The sequence below is a fragment of the Lichenostomus cassidix genome, chromosome Z (genome assembly GCF_008360975.1).
Source record: "Lichenostomus cassidix isolate B80296 chromosome Z, HeHo_3.0, whole genome shotgun sequence".
Taxonomy (NCBI): domain Eukaryota; kingdom Metazoa; phylum Chordata; class Aves; order Passeriformes; family Meliphagidae; genus Lichenostomus; species Lichenostomus cassidix.
Genome location: NC_139511.1, coordinates 32,950,823 through 32,962,839, shown reverse-complemented (window position 1 = coordinate 32,962,839; position 12,017 = coordinate 32,950,823). Strand labels below are relative to the sequence as shown.

The 12,017-nt window shown below is 37.0% G+C and overlaps 2 protein-coding genes across 2 annotated transcripts in view; both read right to left on the bottom strand.

The window, feature by feature from the left end:
* ROR2 (ROR family WNT receptor 2) overlaps positions 1–6,733 on the bottom strand; it is a 169,732-nt gene extending 162,999 nt beyond the window's left edge. The window contains exons 1-2 of the mRNA XM_085043445.1: positions 6,705–6,733; positions 2,302–2,432 (exon numbers count right to left, since the gene is read on the bottom strand). Of these exons, the coding sequence (XP_084899571.1) occupies positions 2,302–2,432; positions 6,705–6,733 (160 nt within the window). The remainder of the gene's footprint in view (positions 1–2,301; positions 2,433–6,704) is intronic.
* Positions 6,734–8,051: 1,318 nt separating this feature from the next.
* The window catches only part of SPTLC1 (serine palmitoyltransferase long chain base subunit 1), a 31,589-nt gene continuing 27,623 nt past the window's right edge, over positions 8,052–12,017 (bottom strand). Inside the window, exon 15 of the mRNA XM_085041981.1 lies at positions 8,052–11,872. Within this exon, the coding sequence (XP_084898107.1) occupies positions 11,779–11,872 (94 nt within the window). The 3' untranslated portion in view covers positions 8,052–11,778. The remainder of the gene's footprint in view (positions 11,873–12,017) is intronic.

Below are 12,017 nucleotides of genomic sequence, written 5' to 3'. Positions count from 1 at the left end.
CAAATTCTCTTTGCTGTAAGACAATATATGCAAAAGCAGTTAGGGAATTCAATGATATAGTGTCCAAAAGTAGTGATTACTACCTAGAACTACAGTCCAGTCAAACTGTACAGAAGACTGAAATTTTTAATATATGAACAAAATATTCCTAAAGATGTTAATTTTTCCTCACCTGAGTTACCCATTTTGCACCAGTAACACACTTCCTCTTATTTCCTTGCTTTGATGGACATATGCCATCAGTTTTACTCCTAATACACAACATCTTGTATTTCAGTACCTGATTCCTTATTTTAATGACCACAATAAATCACCTAGGGCTAACTATTTTACTGATAAGAGGAAAAATTTGAGATGCCATTTCAAAGTCTATTAAGCATTTCAGAATAATAGTTTGATCAGCCTGAGAAGAAAGTTCAGACAGGAAGGACTTATATCCAGAGGAATTCTGTAGGTACATGGAGCAGAGTGGTTAAATCTCCAGCTTTCCAGTACTCCACACTCGGATAATACACATTTCCAAACACTACCACCCAACAAAAAACCCTATTAGGCATATACTTGCTAATAATGTGATCTGCATGTTCCTCAATGCTGCCATAATTTCCTATTTACAATTACAGATCTTGTTTCAAATCAGGGCCCTCAGAAGCTGGAACAATAGTGGTAGAAGTTGTTCTTTAGAGATTTTTTTAATCACAAAAACTGTGAAAAGACTACAATTGAAGCCATAGTTTGGGTATAAATAATGACTCAGACAACTGGTTTTTATTTTCATTTTTGTTTTCACTGACTGAGAATGTAAATTGAACTTTAGTGCTATTGTGCTTTGTTCTCCCTCTCTGTGAAAAAATGTGTTCTGCATTAAATTGCATGGATAAACTCAAACAGCTCCAAATATCACCCTTCAGCTTTTGTATAACACAAGAGCCAAGAAAAGATAGAGAATGTGGTTTTATGACCAACAGATGGTGTAATTGGTATCATAGATGTTTTTATGTCAGGGGGTCGTAGGTTCAGTCTCCATCTGGAGCCTTCTCAGATCTGCTGTGTAGCTAAATGATTAAAGAAGCTATATTGGGTCAAAGACACAACCACCTGCCTGAGGGTAAAAGTACTGTTTCTTGATCTAGCTTTTATACTGCAGTTGCCTCCCATATTACAGTTTTCAAGCCAACCAATGCAGCAGTTAATAACAACAGGACTGCACAAAATATTCAACACCAATTTGCTCATGTCCCTCGAGTTTCTCAGGAACTTTTGACAAATCTCAAAAAAGTAAATCTTGTCTTGCTTACATCAGTGAAAAAGGCCAAAACCCAAGGAAAAGGAAACAAGTAGGCTGGATAGACCTTGAGAGATTCAGCATTGTTCAGCTGGCCAAGGGGGCTCACACCTCCCTCCAGAATTAGACACACTTGTACGCTGATAAAAAGCAACATCAATGCTCAGCACAACTGGTCTTAGCTACAGTTTCTGGATTAGGATCAGAAAATTAAATAATGCTCTAATCCTACAGTATCAGGTTTGTATATGGTTTACCTGGCTAAAAGGGTGTACAGCCAGATCAAACACAATAATTTATGCACACAATGAGATCATCAGTTCACCTCCCTTATGGGGTGAGCATCAGCAGTAATAAATACACAAAACAAGTGAAACTGTGATTGCACTGGAAATCAACATTGTCACTCCCATGAAGCAGGGATTCTGTGTACTCAAAATTGTCATTACACAGTGCACCAAATTTGCATGGGATGCCTTATGATTTAGTTGCTCTCTATAGAACTGGTGCTAGAGAGCTTACCTGGCTAATACTGCAAACAAGCAAAATATTTCTGTCTAATCAAAGACCACCTTGCAAACCATTAGTTTAATGAAGTGCTGCCACAAAGCAACCTATTACTTTTCAGAAACTCTGGGTAGCAGTACCCCTATGCCAGACAGAAACCCATCCAGGATCTGAATTTTGAAGGTAATGACACAAGCATGAGTAAAATTATTTCATTTGTCACATTTCATGTGCTCATACATAAAAAAATAGTAAAGTCAAACTATTTCAGAGTGTTAAATTGTTCCCTTATATTCTGTTTTAAGGATTCTCCCATGCTAATGATAAATGTGATATTAGTACTTAAAAAAAGTTTTAACACAAATTAAAAACTAATATTAAATAGATGTATATTTTCAAAATTAAAAAACAATACCTACAATTTTAACTGACCATAAATACAAGGGAAAGAACATGTGATGTCATTACTAGCCTTAAAAGTTTTTCTTTCCCTACATGACTGAACTGACAGCATGCTAGATCACTGTAATCACTTGATGAAGACTTCTCTGGCAAGCCAACATCCGTGAGCTCAAGCTTCAGTATCACAAATTTCAGCTGTTGATAATACGCAAGAGTATGAGCTTCTTTTTGCAGATCCCTAAACAAAATATACACACACACATACACATACATATACAAATACATATACATATACCTATACATATACATGTACATGTACATATACATGTCTTTAAAAAAGCAGTTGCAGGTGAAGTTTAACTGCATTTGCTTCAATGCCAAACATGTTTTTTCATGGAGTGTCATTCACACGATACATCTTTGCTGGTATAAAAAAACTTGAAACGCAGTGAGGGGGAAAAAAGCGGTGTATTTTCTCTGTCATATCATAAAAATACGCATTTCTATTTATTTTTACTTACCAGAAATGGTGGAACATTTTCATTTAACACAAGAAAGATATTATTTCTGCTGCAGGGCACTTTTCCTAATAAGCTATACTGTGGGAAGTACAACAATTACCACGTCAAAGTAATAATATATATTTCCATTCCAGTCATCTCTCTGTAGTTGAGACATTTCAAGTAGAGGCAGAATTTATAAAAATGAGTAAATTTAACTGACCAAAATATCTATACTAGCTGCTGAGCATATTGCTTAGACATTTGAGTGCAGACAATTGGGAAACATCAACTTAATCATTCAGCATCCAATAAAATAAGCTTGTTAATTTAAGTACTTCTATGTGAATTCATGTAGCCTGTCTTCATGGGGACATTATGTCCTCTTCCTTGACTTGTTACCTCAAATACATCAATACTCCTTTTAATGGGTGATAGACAAACACACAGTGTTGTGCACTAGCAGTCTAAGGTTCTTCTGAGACTACTCTTACTTACTGTGTCTGCCAGTCCCTTCAGTCACCAAGTAAGATATTCAAATGTTAAACAGCTTTGGCATTATGCAAGTTTCATGCTGCCCAAGAACAGTTCCACAGTAAACTACCCCAAAGGCAAACGTTTTGCTGCCATTTTGCCACCTGTTACAACAAAAACTCCTTCACCCATGAGTTAGCTCACTAAATATTTCTTCTGCCCTGCTGGTTGCACAAAGAATCTCTTTGGCTAAAGCAGTACACAGATGCTGCACTTCCAGTATTTTTTCTTTTAAGACTTGAAGTGGCAAAGACTTGTTCAAACCCTGCCGTTTGATACCACCCTTTATCTCTGGTCAAAACTGTTAGAAGGTTGTGGAGAGGTTATTGGCTAGCTGCTTTCAACAGCTAATGTGGGCTTACACCGGGCTGATGACTGGTTGCTACTGGGGTTCCCCAAGACTCCACTTTAGGCCCAGTATCTCCATAATATCTCCATAAATCTCAATATATCCATAAATTACTTGCATTCAGGACTCAAAGACATACTAAGTTGGCCAGTGGGAGGAGCTGTCAACTCCCTTGAAGGCAGAAAGGCCCTGAAGAGAGACAAATCTGAGGGCTGGGCAATCACCAACCACATGGCATTTAATAAGGAAAAGTGCTGGATTCTGCTCCTGGGACAGGGCAACCCTGGGTGTACAGCCAAACTGCGGAATGAGATGCTAGAAAGCAGTTCCACAGAAAGGGATCCTGGGGATCCTTGTCGAGGGCAAATTGAATCAGAGTCAGCAGTGCCCTGGCAGCCAGGAGGGCCAACCCTGTCCTGGGGTGCATCAGGCACAGCATTGCCAGCTGGGCAAAGGAAGGGATTGTCCTGCTCTGCTCTGCACTGGGGCAGCCTCACCTTGAGTGCTAGGGGCAGCTTTGGGTGCCACAATTTAAAAAGAATACAAAGTTAAGAGAGTATCCAGATGAGAGTAATGGTATGAGAGTAATGGTGATGGTGAAGACTCTAGAGCGGAAGCCATATGAAGAACAGCTGAGGTCACTTGGTCTGTTCAGCCTGGGGGAGACTGAGGGGAGACCTAATTGCAGTCTACAATTGCAGTCTTCCTGTGATCTCTTCTCTGTGGTGACCAGTGACAAGACCTGAGGGAATGGCCTGATGTTGTTGGATATTAGGAAAAGGTTCTTCACCCAGAGGATGTCTGGGCATTGGAACAGGCTCCTAGGGAAGCGGTCACAGCACCAACCTGACAGAGCTCAAAGAGTGTTTGGACAATGCTCTTGGGCACATAGTGAGATTCTTGTGGCTGTTCTGTGCAGGTCAAGGAGATGGACTTTGATTATTTTTGTGGGCCTCTTCCAAATCAGGATATTCTGTGATTCTGTGATCTCTTTTCTTAGCCAAGCATAAAAAATGTATTTATATGAAGATGTGTGAATACTTAAGAAATTCTTCCCCAGGTAGCAAAAAGTGTATATAACTTCACTCATTTTCTAGTTTCTCTGTGATTCACAGTTGCATCTAATTTTGCCATAAGACACCATTTTATCTTGCAAGAGCAGTTTCTAATCATGCGACAATTTGCAGTACAAGCTCACCATTCTCCAGTGTGCATTTGCCTAGACTGTGAAGGGGCCAACAACAGGTGAGCAACAATTCTGGAGACAGAATTAACTTCTAACAATTGATTAGTCTCATTACTAATGATAGCTAGGATCCTGCTATTTTCTTCACTGCAGCACCTTGCAGTCATAACTTGTTACTCTTAACTGGCACCTAATGAGCACTTGTGTTTTTTGCTCAAATTGAAGGCCCCTCAAATACTACCAAATTCCACCTTTGTAAAAAACACCACTCTCTTCCATTGTCTTCACCTCTTAGTATTCAAAAAATATTTCCATTTTTGGCCTGTAACCCCAGCATGTCTGACAATGCAGCTGTGACATCTTACCCACACATAAACTTTATGGTTTCAATTTGGAAAAAAATATTAAAATGGAAAAACTGGCCTTCTGTACTTAGAATTGATCATTGACACCTTGAATATTTACATGTTTCCACAGACCTCAACTTACACTTAGCATTCACCAGCACTATGGACCAAGGAAAAAGGTCATTACATTTTCACTGTCATTGTCATCATCAAATGAATCAAATTAATTTGTACCATCATATTAAAGCAAACACTCACTGCTTAGGTAATTTTCAAGCCACGAACAATGCATTTAGTTTTGGTGTCTGTCCTGAAAAATGAAGGAAAAAAAGCAGGAAGATGACTGAAAAACAAAAATGCAGCAAATAGCAAAAGCTTCAAGAAACAAGAAAACAACCTATTTAGAAGTTCTTTTAAAATCCTTAAACATTTTAAAATTCTTATTCTCAAAAAGGCGATCAAGGTTAAGCAGATAAAGTTTTTAAAGTTAAGCAGTTAATGTATTTAGAATTTGTTTATTAAAAAGTTTTAATAAGCAAATTTTAGTGTAACAATCATGCTTAGTTCTTTTAGCCTCAAAGAAGTGATGAAGCTTATTCTTGCAAATGCTGATTGCTATTTGGTAGCAATTCTTTGTATGTCGCCTGTTTATGAAAATCTAAAGATGGATAAAAAAATAATCTATAGTATTACACCAATAAAATATTCTGTCAGAACTGTCATAGATAGGGATTTCATTACCATTGAGTAGTCCTTACTATCAGCCACTTCAAAGGCCATTTTAATATCCCCATGTTTTAAGCCTAGAAGTTGCATACAAAGGTAAGAGGTATTGTAGTCTGTTTAGATTCTGTAACTAAAGCTCACATTCACTATTGACACTAAGACAAAACTTTACTCAGTACAGACATGATACACAGAACTGAAGCTAGCTTATTAAAAATATCATACTGGACAAAATGAAAACAAAAAAAAAGAATTAATATTTCATCTTCTGTCAATTAACTGTTGAGAACAGTCACTTCTTTATTATGTGAAAGAACAGAAAAAGTCCAGCAAAAAAAATGCAGCAAAAATGACAAGAGGGGTTCAAAGTCACCACTCAGGTTATCAGGAAGTGCTGGTGTTCCGTTACCTTTTTTTATCCTCTCAATCATCAGTCTAACTTGTACTTATGGTAATGCGGAGAGTTTAAATTCTTGCTAATGCATTCTATCAACACCTACATTGGTAACATTGGTAATCAGCAATGGGCTTGCTCCAAACAAAATCCAATTTTAATTAGACCAAGTCTGAAAAATTATTTCCACTTCCTGTTTTGAGTTACAGTCATAGAACTAGAGAATCACATAGCAGGCCAGACTGGAAAGGACCTCAAAAGATCATCTCATTCAACCTTTTGTGAGAAAGGGAGCCTAGATGAAAGGCATCAGCCTTGTCCACCCACATCTTGAAAATCTCCCACAATGGGGATTCCACCACATCCTTGAGGAGGGTGTTAATTGATTGACCATTCTCCTCACCCTAAAAAAATTATGTCAAGATGAAACCTTTCCCCTTGCAACTTGCACATACTGGGTACCATGTGACTCACCTTGAGAACCCAGGCCTACTGCGGTCCATCTGTCTGACAAGGGGAAGAGCATCTTTGCTTATTAACTTGCCAAGCTGGTGAAGAGCTGTACCAGGGAAGATTCAGGTTGGATATCAGGAAGAATTTCTTCCTGAAAAGGATTGCCAAACATTGGAACAGACTGCTCAGGGCAGAGGTGGAGTCACCATCCCTGGAGGTGTTCAAGAAAGGACTGTACGTGGCTCTTAATGCCATGGTCTAGTTGACTTGGTGGTGTTTTGTCAAAGGTTGGACTTGATGATGCCAGAGATCGTTTTCCAACCTTAATGATTCCATTGTATCTCACTGCCCATGTAATCTGTGGATGTCCTACCCCTGGCACTGTTCAAGCCAGGCAGTATGGGGGTTGGAGCAACCTGGTCTAGTTGAAAGTATCCCTGCTTATGGCAAGGCGTTGGTACTAGAAGATCTTGAAGGTCCCTTTCAACCCAAACCATTTTATGATTCTATTGCCCCTTCTATTCTCCATGTGGGTTGTTGTGAAGAGATATTCAGCCATCTTTGTAGACACTGTTTAACAACTGGAAAATTGTCCTTCAGTCTTCTTCTTCCCAGGGTAGGTTCTCCAGCCCTTTGGTCACCTTCATGGTCCTCCTTTGGACCTTGTCTAATCTGTGCTTGTCTTCCTTGAATTGTGAAGACCAGAACAAGAACACAGTCTAACAAATGCTGATTAGAGTGAGACAATTGCTTATTTTTGGCCTACATAAAATAAAAGTTAATCAGTGGATTACACCTTTCCAATTCTACTTAAGCTTTTCCTTTGACTTCAATACTTACTGGTTTTTGCCAACTCCAAATCCTCTGTTGGAAAATGGAGCTTGGTTATACAAACAGCATGCAGAGCTAAGTGGTAACACCTTTAATAGCAGGGGAAAACAGAGAAATCTCATCCATAACATACAGTAGGCATAATTGCAGTATTTTTTTCTGTAAAGGTGTCTCAAAGCTGGGGCATATATCATCTGGACTCCAGTTTGTCAATACATCAAAAATTCTGTTTTGAGTCACAACGAAACTGTATCTGGCCCACAGTATAGTTTCCAACAGCAGTTTTCAATAAGTGTTTGCTACCTAAGTATTGTAGGTCTGATAAGTAATCAGACATGTAGAAACTGTCTTTCCCTGATAGGGACTCTTCAGCAGATTTAGTAGTTTCTGCGACTTCTGCTATGTATGTTTTGCAGTTACCTAATATGCAATGGACAGGAAACTAAAATCTGGAAAATCTATCAACAGCAAGACAAAGTAAGTCCATTATCTTATTACCATGAAAACTGCCAAAGAGCATAAAAACACAAGAAGAAATGTTATCCAGACACTTCCTTTTATTAGGACACTGAAACAGTTTAATGTACAAATGCTTTGCGCTAGTTGTAAATATTTCCTCTGTTTAAGTATCATTTACAGCTCTGTACATTTACATGTGCATTTCTCTAGTTATCTCAAGATGCAAGACACTTTTGCAGTAGCAACTTCATAGATCAGTGAATGCCAACACCCCACAATGCTGTTTAAAATAATAAAGTCCAGATGGAGTGACAGAAAGGAGACAGTACACCATTCTGTGCATTGACTGGCTTCATATTTCAAAAGTGAAAAAAAATAAAATCAAAGTTATTCGGCCATACATCTCTTTCTTTCTTTCTTAATACTCTCCTTATGCATTTCACCTCCTATCCAAAAATAATGATTACTATAATAAACAGAAAAGGCATCTGTAGTTTTTCCTATAAAAACAATGAAACTACACAAATAGCAATCAACTATTTTTAAATATTCAAGGAAAATAAATATCTTTGTTTAAAATAAGAATATATATCATGTAGATATGTTTCTTCAAGCTAAAATACCCTAAAAGTATAAATTCTTTCCAGTCCATCCCAGTCCCCCTATATTGCAAAAAATTGCATTCATCAAGACAATTTCGATAAATGGCAAACTTTTTACAGTTAAAATGCTCTCCTTCTCAACTACCAGATATTAATCTTCAATTAAAAAAATTAACAACATTTATTTTTGATCACTATTTAAAATACTGGCTTTATTATCCACTTAGCTGAAACTCTGTTCCAAAAATATTTGGAACATATTTGGCAAAGCAAAATACCTAAATTAATTGAAATAAAATTTACTTTCAAAAGATACTTTGAAGTTTGGGATAAGGTACTTGTATATGATTCATCTCACAGCGTCCTGCTTAATAGCTTTACACTCAACTCCAGCTTTGTGCCCACATCTGAAGAAATGGAAAAATCCCACTTCATCCAAACACAACTACAAACCAGCTAACATAGATTTATCCATATATTTATCAGCCAAGAGCAGTTAAGTACCTTAACAGGCTTCTGATTTTTTACGTCAGAAGTTTAATCAGAATCACCTGCTGTCTTCCTAACTCCCAATCAACATTTTTCCTCAGAGCCACCCACTTCTTCATCTGCTTGCCATGTCAGAGACAAAAAAGTCAAAATGAAGAGGAGTCAGACATGCTTAAGTTGACCAGGGATATTCTTCTCCACCAGTTATATCTCATAAGTGTCTTAATTTCTCAAGGAGACCATGCATATAACGTGTCAGTAAAACACATATTACAACAGCACTTCAACTGCTATGAACCAAGGTATTCACTTTACTGTGATCTAAATGCTTCTTTCCTATACATTGGTAAACAATAAAAAAAGGACAAAGGCAGTTTTACCAGCGTTTTAATGGTGGGTATGTGTTTGTCGAATGAATCAGATTATGGCATCTCTTAGCAACACTTTTATTTCACCATAACTTTTATTTCATCAGAACCACTTAGTCACAGTTTTGAAATTGCTAGAAATTTCACTCTGCTTCTTGCTACTTGCTACTCCTTGCATCACTTTTAATGTGATGACTTTAGTTGTCATCACTTTTTTTGAAAGCAAAAAAACCCAACAAACCAAGAACAAAAATAACACAAATCCACATATCTAAAAATTATTGCTAGTTCTCTAAGCACAACAAAAATTCCACCCCATTTGCAGACAACCTAAAATAAAATGTGAGAATTAAATATAGATTCTGCAGCCTAGGATTTCAATGCCAATGGTGATTTGCTTAACTTCCCAGGTTTATCTTAACTCCAAAACCATTTAATATGCTGCACTGGAATCAAAATACCTCATTTGTTCCAAGTTTATGCATCAAAGGCTTGACTTTACTCAAATATGCAGGTTTCAGTTATGAAGCCAAAAATGTCTCACAGCTCAAAGGAGAGTGATAACATTTAATTTCCATTTCTTGCAGTCTCTGAGGGTCTTCAAGGTGACTGTTTTGCACTTCAGTTCCAGTCTGTAAAATGGGAGTCAGTTTCATTCCACACATTTTTTTTCTCTTTTAAATTGTTGGCCTCTCACTGGCTTTTACTCACATTTAACAGAGAAAACATAAATGTCAGTGAAATAGGGATACTCTTTCACATTGAGATGAATGTTTCTCTGTATTGCACAGATAATGATTTGACTATTTCAAATGCCAAGCAACAATCACACAAGTGCCCCAACACTACTTTAGATGTGCTATCTGAATGTACAAGTTGATGAGAAAGTTTTGAAAGCCAGTGTAGAAACAGTCTCTATGAACTGGAGGCAACGCAGCCTATGCTCACCTAATGTAGAATATTCAACAATATATGGTTGACCATGCTACAAAATCCAATTGTATAAGTAAAAATCTGAATCAAACATGATTAACTTTTTATTTAACAATGACGTTTCTCAAAAATAGTCCTGTAGTCCTTGTAGTAGCAACCAAAAAGGCACATAAGTACAAAACAACTCAACACATACTAGGCAGAATAGGAAAATTTTAGACAGGCATTCTTAAAGCAAAATCCCGAATTAAAAAGCTGTATTTTTCTGTTTTATAAAAAGGTACATACTTCATTACCAGTTTCCTGATTGAAGTAAAGTGTCCGCATATGCTATGTCCATCTGTGCTTATTTAAAATCCTGAAAGCACAATCTCCAAATATTACTATCAAGTTACTTGGGAATTTTATGTGCACAGATTGAGCTGTGTTTCAGTAGTATTTGTAAACTAGTATCTATCTGTGAGTCTTCCCTTCTAAGATATAGATGTTTTGAGATAAAACTAAGTACACATCATTTTAGCACTTAAAAGTAGTTTGACTAAGCTAGTATTTAGCTGCTGTTTCAAAACCTTGGTTCATTTTCCATGTTGCCTACTACTCCTCTTCAAGACTGGTACAAAGAGCCCCCAACTGAACATACTACAATGGAATTATGCCGGTTTCACAATTCAGAGGTTTGAATTTAGATATTTTAAAGTTAATAATATGAAAAACCTCACCCATAATATCAAGCATGCATGTAATTACACATGGAATGTAGGAAGCAAATAGTATTTGATATAAATTTGCTGTTTAGCTAATGGAATTCTCTGGCCAGGCTTTCTTAAAAACCAGCTGCCAAAAATTGTTAGAGAAAGATATATTAACAAAAAGAATTTAAGTTCCTCCCTCCTGTAATTCAATAATAAATGACATCATATAGCACAAAATTATCTTAATGTGTTATTTTCTTCCTTTTGCCAGTATTAGGAATGGTGTATATTTGGAAGGTGGGGAGGGATAATTCCTTGAAACTTATTTGGAGTTCCCACACTCTAAGAAAATGAAGAGAAAACAATACATTTTACATGGTTTGGGGGAAAACTGAATGTTCATATACATTTTCAAGAAAGTTCCAGGGTTTGAGGAAATAAATTTACAACTTTTTATATCAAACTTATGAAAGAGTCATGAATACAGTAGTAATATCCCCTTTTAAGTAATGCCAGTAAATGGCAGAGTTTGAATTGGAACAACATCGTGTCATTCACTAGTTCCAAAATTCAGCATTCTTCCCCTCGCTGAATTTGTACCACTCTAGAACAATTTTCTTAGTCAGGTCTCAATGCCATCAGTGGAAGAATCTGGAAGTCACTATGCAGTGTAAAACACTTATCCTGATAATGTGGAGAAAGAGGAATCCAAAACAGCAGTCTAATTCAACACAGACTGTGCAGCTTCCTTAAGAAGTGATGCAGCTTTGTCCAGTTCTTGTTCTGTTTGTTCCACTGTTATCACTACCCGAATACTAGAAAAAGAAAACCAACACATACACAGTAAACTTTACTCCCAGCCTTCAGCTTTACAGTTGTTCCATACTAATTTCAACACGTTAAGATCACTATCTGTAGGGAAATTATTACGAATTCAAATTCAACCAGAAACAAGACATA